This window comes from Sebastes fasciatus, chromosome 5, assembly GCF_043250625.1.
Source record: "Sebastes fasciatus isolate fSebFas1 chromosome 5, fSebFas1.pri, whole genome shotgun sequence".
NCBI classification, from domain to species: Eukaryota; Metazoa; Chordata; class Actinopteri; order Perciformes; family Sebastidae; genus Sebastes; species Sebastes fasciatus.
The window spans coordinates 20,463,517-20,474,174 of record NC_133799.1 but is presented as its reverse complement, the minus strand read 5'-3'; the positions used below and the strand labels follow the sequence as shown (position 1 = coordinate 20,474,174).

Here is a 10,658-nt window from a genome sequence, read left to right as displayed (position 1 = left end):
GAAATATACTTTATGTAGTACATTTATTCATGCATTAATAAATCAATTTATAAAATGTATTGATGGCTATTTGTATTGTACAATTAGTTATTAATAAATTAAATGCTTTATTACTATTTACATGACTCTTGTGGTCCTCCATATATATATCCATATCTATCTATCTATCTATATATATATATATATATATATACAGCTCTGGAAAAAACTGAGAGACCACTTCAAAATTATCAGTTTCTCTGGTTTTACTATTTATTGGTATGTGTTTGAGTAAAATGAACATTTTTGTTATATTCTATAAACTACTGACAACATTTCTCCCAAATTTCAAATAGAAATATTGTCATTTAGAGCATTTATTTGCAGAAAATGACAACTGGTCAAAATAACAAAAAATATGCAGTGTTTTCAGATCTGGAATAATGCAAAGAAAACAAGTTCAAAATAATTTTTAAACAACACAATACTAATGTTTTAACTTAGGAAGAGTTCAGAAATCAATATTTGGTCCTTCATCCACACCTTCACTGACCTGGCTGTGTGACATGGAGCATTGTCCTGCTGGAAAAAAACACTCCTCAGAGTTGGGGAACATTGTCAGAGCACCAAATAAGCAAAGAAGAGCCAGGCTGAGGTTTGCAAAAGACCATAAGGATTGGACCATAGAGGACTGGAGTAAGGTCATCTTCTCTGATGAGTCCAATTTTCAGCTTTTCCCAACACCTGGTCGTCTAATGGTTAGACGGAGACCTGGAGAGGCCTACAAGCCTCAGTGTCTCGCACCTACTGTGAAATTTGGTGGAGGATCGGTGATGATCTGGGGGTGCTTCAGCAAGGCAGGAATCGGGCAGATTTGTCTTTGTGAAGGACGCATGAATCAAGCCAAGTACAAATTTGTCCTGGAAGAAAACTTGCTTCCTTCTGCTCTGACAATGTTCCCCAACTCTGAGGAGTGTTTTTTCCAGCAGGACAATGCTCCATGCCACACAGCCAGGTCAGTGAAAGTGTGGATGAAGGACCCCCAGATCAGGACCCTGTCATGGCCAGCCCAATCTCCAGACCTGAATCCCATTGAAAACCTCTGGAATGTGATCAAGAGGGAGATGGATGGTCACAAGCCCATAAATGTAAGTCTTTTATCAAACCGCGTAACGATTGTTAGTCATACATGATTAATTGTTTACCAAAAAGAAGAAAAGCAACAAAAGCGATGGATTGGGGCTTTCGAGGCTTTGGTTGAGGGTTCTACATGACCTCTTGTGGTCCTCCATATACAGTATATCAGCCAGAATAAGGTTTTAGATGCAAAAAAACAACAACACTGAGTTTCAAAAAATCTTATAAATATCAACATCCAAAGTATTTCTTAAAGGTTAATGTCCAGTCAGTTATTTAACCCTCTGAAATTGATAATTCTTGAAATAAGATATTCCTTTATTAGTCCCACAGTGGGGAAATTTGCAGTGTACAGCAGCAAAGGGGATAATGCAAAAAACAAGATGCATCAGCTAACACAATACAAAAAAGAGCTAAACAAAGTGTAACAAAATATGAACCATTTAAATAGAAGGAAGTATAAAAATAGGAGCAGTATATACAGTATTGTAAATGAATAACTTTATGTTACCTAGGGGTAACTGATTAGTAAATTAATAGAAGCATGTAATGTTAAATTTATTGTATTTATTTTATTTAATTCAATTGTGGTTGTTGTATGTGTGGAAACTGCTCTGAAACTCAAAATATTCTGTCTGCATGAACAAGTAGGCCTAGGTAAAACTGGCAACCCAATGTTGTAGATAATCTCGCGAGATTCCACCAGAACAACGCGACTCGCTCATGGGTATTGTAGTCCAAAACACTGTCCCAGTTTCTCTAAGACCTTGAAAAGCCCCAAATAATCTGGTGCTGCGCAGAACCAGGCAGTGGCCGAGATTCCTCACAGTCGTCGTCGCCTATAAATAGTCGACACACAACACACGCACACACTTAGCTGCAGCTTTGACACTGACACACCTGCCTTTTACCATCATCTTTAGAAACGTCAACAACGTGAAGAGACGTGCAAGTTTGTGATTGACTGGACTGACTGCAGCCTCCAGCGAGCACAACAAGAAATGTGTGCAAGAATCTGCACAGGGCGACTGATCAAACACAGCACAGGACTTGTAAACAGGGGAGTCCTCTTACACACAAACCAAGGTAACTAAATGTAATCATTTAATGTGCATTTAACTGCAATAATGATGTTTATTTGTTCTTGTATTATGTATATAACTATGATTCGCAGTTTATTTATTTATTTGAGGCGTGGTCTCTAACATTATTATTATGTGCACACATCTAGTTTAAGGAAAGTGGGTCAGATTGATAAGTGCTGTATTTGTTTATGTGCTGGAGCTGGATTTGCACAGCAGAGCTTTAGTAATGCAACACCCTGTTTACAAGGCAGGCTGTGATATACTGAGGCAGTGCGACACGCCTGGCTGCTGTTCTGTTTGTCTTATTAATGCATGCTTTTTTCATATTCTTCTATAGTGTTTTCTTTCCTGAATGAGTGACTTGAGTGTCTAAACCAGTGATCAGTGAAGGGCACACATGGCCCACCGTGTGACCGACCATCCAGTGGCCCAGGCCACTGTGCTAGCTCTGCCTCCCTCCAGCCAAGCAAAGGTGAGCACTTCTCTTATTATCACTCATTCACATTGTTCTGAACAAATATTGCATTTTGCTGTGACACATTAGAGCAGCTTAAAATATGGATTACAACATCAATGACCTTGTTTACAAACGCTTCAGTTGGAAATTGTGTTAAAATCAGGTCATGAACCACCAAGAGAGGAAGGAAACTCAGCCATTAGTCAATCTCAAATTGTACTTTTAGACAGTGTGTGTGCATTGTGTTTAGATCCCTTTTTAAAAGGCACCGACTTCTTTTCAATCAACCGTAAAAGTTCAAACAAACCATACTGTGTGTGTACTCCTAACAGTGTAATTGTACTTCCTGGTACTACACATAGTTTAAGAGGACATGCCTCTACCAGTACATTGCTCGAAATAGCAGGGAGGTGCCAGCTAATCTAAAGCTGGCATTAGTTTACAAAGCAACACTGTAGGGAGTGTGGAATAAGGAGAATCATGACAGATGTTTGCTGTATTATTATCACAGGGTTACAGTTGGTAGACAGTATATGAAGTTTGTTGATTAAATGGTAAGCTGTAATAGTTAAAAACTTATTTTAACTTGTAAATTCGGGCTGTCAATTGATTAAAACGTGATTAATCGCATGATTGTCCATAGTTAATACTTTTTTATTTGTTCAAAATGTACCTTAAAGGAAGATTTGTCAAGTATTTAATACTATACAATACAATTAAATATGCTGCTTTATACAAATTTATGTGTATATTTATTATTGGAAATCAATTAAAAACACAAAACAATGACAAGTATTGTCCAGAAACCCTCACAGGTACTGCATTTAGCATAAAAAATATGCTCAAATCATAACATGGTAAACTCAAGCCCAACAGGCAACAACAGCTGTCAGTGTGTCAGTGTGCTGACTTGACTATGACTTGCCCCAAACTGCATGTGTTTATCATAAAGTGGGCATGTCTGTAAAGGGGAGACTCGTGGGTACTCATAAAACCCATTCTTGAGGTCAGAGGTCAAGGGACCCCTTTGAAAATGGCCATGCCAATTTTTCCTCGCCAAAATTTAGCGCAAGTTTGGAGCGTTATTTAACCTCCTTCGCGACAAGCTAGTATGAGATGGTTGGTACCAATGGATTCCTTAGGTTTTCTAGTTTCATATGATACCAGTACCTTCATACTTCAAAACTGAGCCTGCTACAAGCTAAAAATCTCAAGTTGCGTTAATGCATTAAATAAATTAGTGGCATTAAAACAAATTTGCGATATTATCACGTTAACTTTGACAGCCCTAGTGTAAATGAATGAAATCCAAAACTGTGTCATCCCTCATCTGGTTTAAGTTGTTATTTGTGTCAAATGCTCTTCTTGTCAGTTAGTCGATGTTTATTGGGTTCAACTGTTCGTTCCAACAGAGGCAATGATGCTCATGTGCGTGCATAAACACACAAACCGCTATGCTTCAGTTAGTGTTATCTCTTATAACAGTTGAGTCATTCTGGCACTAATCCACGTGCAGATTTTAACTTTGTTGCTGTATAGACATGGGAGTGTTTGTGCTGATAAGCAGCATATGACATTTGTGTTACATATTTGTGACGATCAAACAGCCACATGATGAGAGATAAAGGACTTTCTTTGTCCACACTTTAAAACAGTGTTCTCAACCTTTTTCGTGTCAAGGAACCCTCAATTGATACACATTAGGACCCCATTTGATAAGATTTTACTTCAGGGATCTCTATCTGAAAAGGTTTTGGTTGTTAGATGAGATTAAGACCAGAATTATATACTGTAGTTGTCGACTGCAGTTGAGGAGATAATCGTGGAGGAAGTGGAACTTATGATCAGAATAGTCACTCTTATGACTCTGACTCACATGGCGCTCACTTCTATAGTGAATTAAATAGTGATGCATGGCAATTTTCAAAGGGGTCCCTTGACCTCTGACCTCAAGATATGTGAATGAAAATGGGTTCTCTGGGTACCCACGAGTCTCCCCTTTACAGACATGCCCACTTTATGATAATCACATGAAGTTTAGGGCAAGTCATAGTCAAGTCAGCACACTGACACACTGACAGCTGTTGTTGCCTGTTGGGCTGCAGTTTGCCATGTTATGATCTGAGCATATTTTTTATGCTAAATGCAGTAACTGTGAGGGTTTCTGGACAATATTTGTCATTGTTTTGTGTTGTTAATTGATTTCCAATAATAAATATATACATACATTTGCATAAAGCAGCATATTTGTCCACTCCCATGTTGATAAGAGTATTAAATACTTGACAAATCTCCCTTTAAGGTACGTTTTGAACAGATAAAAAATGGGTGATTAATTTGCGATTAAGTATTTTAATCGATTGACAGCCCTACTATTACTATTACTCACACATCTATATTCTTTATTTTTTATGTTTAATATGTCTATACAACATGCTTTTGATCACTATTAAATGTGGTGTATTCCTTTCATTTCCCGTTTTTGCTGTTCTACATATACTGACCTGTGCCTCTTAAAAAACAGTTAATAAAACACATTAATATTTAAGATTTTGTGAATCAAACGTCCAAGCTTTTACCTCACAAACAGACAGATGAATGATTATGAACACTGGTTTGTAACAGCTCCCTTTAGTTGTAAAAAGCAGCCCATTGTTGACCTTTAACAAAACCCTCAGGATTCAACTAATTGTCTTTTAATTGCTCCGCTGTTTGTTTGCAGATGGAGTCTCTAACATCCTGCAACACAAAGGCCGATTTAATTTGCGATTAATTATGGACAATCATGCAATTAATCGCAATTAGATATTTTAATCGATCCACAACCCTATGTGTTATTAGTGTAACGTGACAAAATGTCTTCTGTGTCCAAACAGGACTTGAGGCCCGGATGGACGGCGGTGGACTCCCTTCTGTGTGGGGCGTTTGCTGGAGCTATAGCCAAAACAGTTATTGCACCTCTGGATCGGACAAAGATAATTTTCCAAGGCAAGAACAACATTCCTCACAAAGATTTCTTTCCAAATATAGAATCTAGTGCAGAAATTAGGCTACTGTATATATAAGTGACTTAATCCACGGATAATGCAACAAGTGTTTTTCTGTTTTCAATGACTGTTTGTTGCAACTGTTCTTAACTCATTGCTAATCCTCTTAGTAGATGTTTAGCCTGCATGGGAGAGCTTGTGGTTTAACCCTGAGGTTCACCGTGATTCTTGTTGTTCCACAGTGTCCACCAACAGATTCTCAGCTAAGGTGAGTTCACGTGTCTGTTTTAGCAGTAAATCAGTCATTGATATATTCTGTAGTGACCTCATTAAATATGCAGCTACACTGGCAGCCAGGACAAAGTTTAAAGGCAGAATGTATTAATGCTGGAATTTAATCTGTGACCATTTTGATAATTGATTTATTTTCATTTATCAAGTATGAATTAAGAAAAATAATTTGGTGGTTACAGATTCTCATATGAATATTTATTCTATTTTTTAAAAATTATTTGTATTGGTGTTTTTCCATTGTAAACAGAAGATACTCAAATTGTTAACCATACGTTACATATAAAAAATAATAGCATATGGACATTATGTATATGACAAAAGCAGTATGTACAAACAAGACGTGTGTGTATATATAATATATTTATATAATAAAATAATAGAAATATAATAATAATATTATTTGGAGATCAAAACAGCAGAATTAAAATGAAAAAACAACAAATAATAAAAGTAACCAACCTATTTTATACAATTCTAAATTAGGGCTGCACAATTAATTACAATTTTATAGAAATCTCAATATGGACGACTGCAATTTTCAAATCGCAAGAGGCACAATATTTGTTAAAGGCGAAATGTGTGTCAAAATACCATTTTTTTATATTAAATATTGTGATGCAGCAGAGATGTACTGGTCTACACATCATATTCTACAGACCGAAACATATGAAATATCGACAAAAAACATCTGAAAATGAGAAAAATTATGTAAAAATCATTCCCTATAATATCGCAAATCATATCGTAATTGCAATATCAGTCAAAATAACCACAATTGGAATATTTTTTCAAAATCGTTCAGCCTGATTCTAAATTGAGTATTTAGAAAAACAAGCAAAAACAGATAAAATAAGTTATTTTAAGGTATCTATTAAGATGGGTAATATTTTTCTTTTTACACTTTCTATATTAAACAATTATTAAATACATTTTAAAAAATATGTCAATTACAAAAACAACCTCAGTTAGAACTCTAGAGTTTATCTGGTAGATCTCTGCTCTGTCATTATGTAACAGCCACACTGACGCACTCATTCCTAAAATCTCTACATGATAATGCCCATGTAGCATATTAAGATTATCGTGTTAGATTATTAGATGTAGAAAAATGCAGGGCGTCTCTCTGTGCTCCTAACCCGACATATCCACCACCCTCAGGAGGCCTTCAGGTTCATCTACTGCAGCTACATGAAGGATGGGCTGCTCAGCCTGTGGAGGGGCAACTCTGCCACCATGATCAGGGTCATGCCTTACGCTGCCATCCAGTTCTGCTCACATGACCAGTACAAAAAAGTACTGGGGGGCTACTACGGCTACCAGGGCAAGTGAGTAGAGAGTTTGTCTTTCAGTAGTGATGATTTTATTAGTTTAGTTTAAGGTCATGGATACGCGGCGTTCACATTTTCATGTTTTCGCATCGGCTACCGTGGTTCTCCTACACACTAGGCACACGGGAGTTTCAGCTGTTTGCAATCTGCAACCTCACTGCTAGATGCCGCCAAAGCATACACAGTGGACCTTTAAATACAGCCTTTAGCATGTCGATAGACGTCTTGTTTTCTAATCAGCAAAAATAATGTTTTTTTGTATTATTATTATTATTATTATTATTATTATTATTATTTACTACAGATGATTGTGTTGTTTGTTTCAGAGCTCTGCCTCCTCTACCACGCTTCCTGGCTGGCTCTCTGGCCGGCACCACTGCTACCATGCTTACCTACCCTCTGGACATGGTACGAGCCAGGATGGCAGTCACAGCCAGAGAAATGTAAGCCTCCATCCCATCCCATTTGTTACACTCCCATAACGCACACTACTGTGTACCGAGGGTGTCACCCTTGTGTGTATTAGTCCCATTGTTGTCTTGCCACTACAATAAAATGGACCATTGCAGTGCATGGCAGTCACTAAAATGTCATACAATACCACTCATAATGTTAAAAATGCTTTTTCTTGGGACAGGTACTGCAACATCATGCACGTCTTTATGCGGATCTCCCAAGAGGAGGGCATCAGGACCCTTTACAGAGGCTTCACTCCCACTATCATGGGTGTCATCCCATATGCAGGGATCACATTCTTCACATACGAGACCCTCAAGAAGCTACACACAGGTACTGATCATTTTTCTTTTCTTTTTAAAGGGACTGTCTGTAGGATTTAGTGGCCTCTGAGTACCCCTCCGCTCACTCCTCCCTGTCCAAGACTGTGGTAACGTGAGCCGCCAAGTGCAAAACAGTGGTAACGCCGTGGTATCTTTCAGGACCTTCGCCTCGCCTACTTTAGCAGCAACGAAATTCAGATGTCAGCTGGCGTTACTGTGGTTTTTGCTCTCTGCGGCTCACGTTAACGAAATTTCACAAGCATGTCAGAGAAAACGTGAAAGACCCTCAATAGAGCCAGTGTGTTTGGTTTGTCCGTTCTGGGTTACTGTAGAAACATGGCGTACTCCATCAACAGGGGACGTGTCTCGAAGGTAACCCGCGAGATAATTAAGGTTAGGCATTGATCTTGAATAGTTGAGGTTAGGATAGGTTGCGGGCAGCGAGTCTTGCGAGAGTTTTTGCAGATCTCAAATTAGATTTCGCAATTTGCGGGTTACCATCTGGACGCAACCATGAGGAGCACCTGCTTTCTATATAGGTATGAGCGTATCTATGAGCGTAGATATGGAAGTAACGAAAGCACAGCGATTCTTAGTTTCAGGTGATTATACACTAATGAAAACATAGTTGTGAATATTATATTCCATGTCTGCCATTACATTCCCCTAAATCCTACACACTGGACCTTTTAATGTCTACATTCAGTTCAATAAAGTGGAATTTTAAATGTTTAGCTGAATAAAAATGTGTCATTCAGATGTTGAACTCTTTCTTTTCTTGTTTTTTTTCTTTCGCTCTAGAAAAAACAAAGCGACCCCAGCCATACCCCTATGAGCGCCTGGCATTTGGCGCCTGCGCCGGCCTGATCGGACAATCTGCCTCGTACCCTCTAGACGTGGTGCGTCGGCGCATGCAGACAGCCGGCGTCACCGGCTCTTCGTACAGCACAATTCTGGGGACCATGCGTGCGATCGTAAAGCAGGAGGGAGTCGTAGGCGGACTATACAAAGGCCTGAGCATGAACTGGATTAAAGGGCCCGTCGCCGTGGGGATCAGCCTCACCACGTTTGACATCACTCACAGCCTTCTGCTCAAAATGCATCAGATGGGATACTTCACCCACTGAGAGACAAGAGAGGAGAAGCACAGACTGACCCGAGGGAGGTGGTCAACTCTGTCACATGGCTATAAAAAGTCTCTGCACTCCGCAAAGCCGTCCTGCTGCTGTACACTCCTGTTCCCTTCAGACCGGAGGAGGGTGTGAGAGGACAGGAGATCCGTTGCGCACAAAGGAACAAAGTTTCTCACATTTTGTTAAATGCACAGTCAGGATTCACTGACAGAGAGAGAATCACACTATCACAACTTTGTTTTGAAATCACGTCGCCATCAGGGTGGCTAAAGTGATTAACCGAGGAACAGTGGATCAAGAGAAGTTTAGTATTTGACGGATGATATGGAGCACTTTGTTTGTGTTGTGTTAATAAGATAATACTTGCACTTTATAGACCTGCAATGTTCTTTCAAATTAATCCTGTCTCAACAGAGAGAACTTGTTTTTAATGAGTTTTATTGCTTTTAATTTGGAGGGCAAATTTTATTTTTATTTTAACCGCATTACTTTGTTGTCCTTTTGATTATTTCAGCCTGATTGTTCAGGGGTATGATTTGTAATGAATGATTTTAATTATGCAATATGTTTTAATTTTCAATTTTATGATGGTGCCTCTGTGGGTTGAATTGAGATTGACTGAGCGATTGATTTTAGGAGGGTGATCATGTCAGCAGGACTGCACAGTTTCACTGTCCATCCAGCACTGAGGAGGAGTGATATAGTATTATTAATATGTCTGAGGAGGAGTGAGGATATAGTACTAAAATGTCTAATTTGAGTAATAAATCTATATATATATAACAGATTTTTGCTTTATGTGCATACTATTAAGATGTATTTTTGCACTGTGTCCACATTATTGACTCCATCTTTACTTTAAAAATCTAAATATGCCAAAGCATTAAACGGCATTATGTCCAAAGATGTACGTTTACAGTTTCAAGTTACTCTGACTCTTCAATAAAGTGTCCATTCACAACCGTGAGCAATGAGTCCTTTTGTCCACTTGAGGGGGCCGTGTGATAAGCAAAGCTAATCGCACCAGTAGTGGTGTTACACTGAAATCTGTGACCGCAGACGCATGAGTTGTGCCAGCAACACATGAGGTCAAAGTGTGCTCTCAGTAAAGGGAAGTAAATATTGGAATGGCTTACACGTGCCCGACATATTCCACTTTTCTTATCTCAAACACAGAACTGTTATCACTTTTAACTTGCTGCACACTGTACTTTGTCTTTTCTACTTGTGCATTCTTGCTAACTCTTGCATGTTTACATCCTGTATTTTATACTGATGTTCATTAACGTGCTCTGTTCCTATCAAATAAATAAATAAATTAAATAAAAGGTCACTCTTTCTGACAGATGTCGTCAGAATATGTGATCCCCACTGTACCTGTATAATAAATGAGGCAAATATGTGACAGAAAACACACAAAACTAAATTGTTAAAAACCATAAATGTATTTGGATATTTTTCACTTAAAGATATATTCAC

At 38.4% G+C, this 10,658-nt stretch overlaps 1 protein-coding gene across 1 annotated transcript; it reads left to right on the top strand.

Annotated features, from left to right (window-relative positions):
* Nucleotides 1–1,876: 1,876 nt before the first annotated feature.
* LOC141767915 (mitochondrial coenzyme A transporter SLC25A42-like) lies at nucleotides 1,877–10,140 on the top strand. The gene is made up of 8 exons (XM_074635658.1): nucleotides 1,877–2,202; nucleotides 2,539–2,673; nucleotides 5,535–5,646; nucleotides 5,888–5,913; nucleotides 7,098–7,264; nucleotides 7,594–7,710; nucleotides 7,905–8,056; nucleotides 8,848–10,140. Exons 2-8 carry the CDS (start codon nucleotides 2,599–2,601, stop codon nucleotides 9,171–9,173), a joined length of 975 nt encoding a protein of 324 aa, XP_074491759.1. The 5' UTR covers nucleotides 1,877–2,202; nucleotides 2,539–2,598; the 3' UTR covers nucleotides 9,174–10,140.
* Nucleotides 10,141–10,658: the final 518 nt, after the last annotated feature.

Bases quoted from the DNA above. Each gene is read 5' to 3' on its own strand.
- LOC141767915 (XM_074635658.1), top strand. From the start codon at position 2,599: ATGGCCCACCGTGTGACCGACCATCCAGTGGCCCAGGCCACTGTGCTA. The intron at 2,674-5,534 runs GTGAGCACTTCT...GTGTCCAAACAG, and splicing joins CTCCCTCCAGCCAAGCAAAG to GACTTGAGGCCCGGATGGAC. The intron at 7,711-7,904 runs GTAAGCCTCCAT...TTCTTGGGACAG, and splicing joins GCAGTCACAGCCAGAGAAAT to GTACTGCAACATCATGCACG.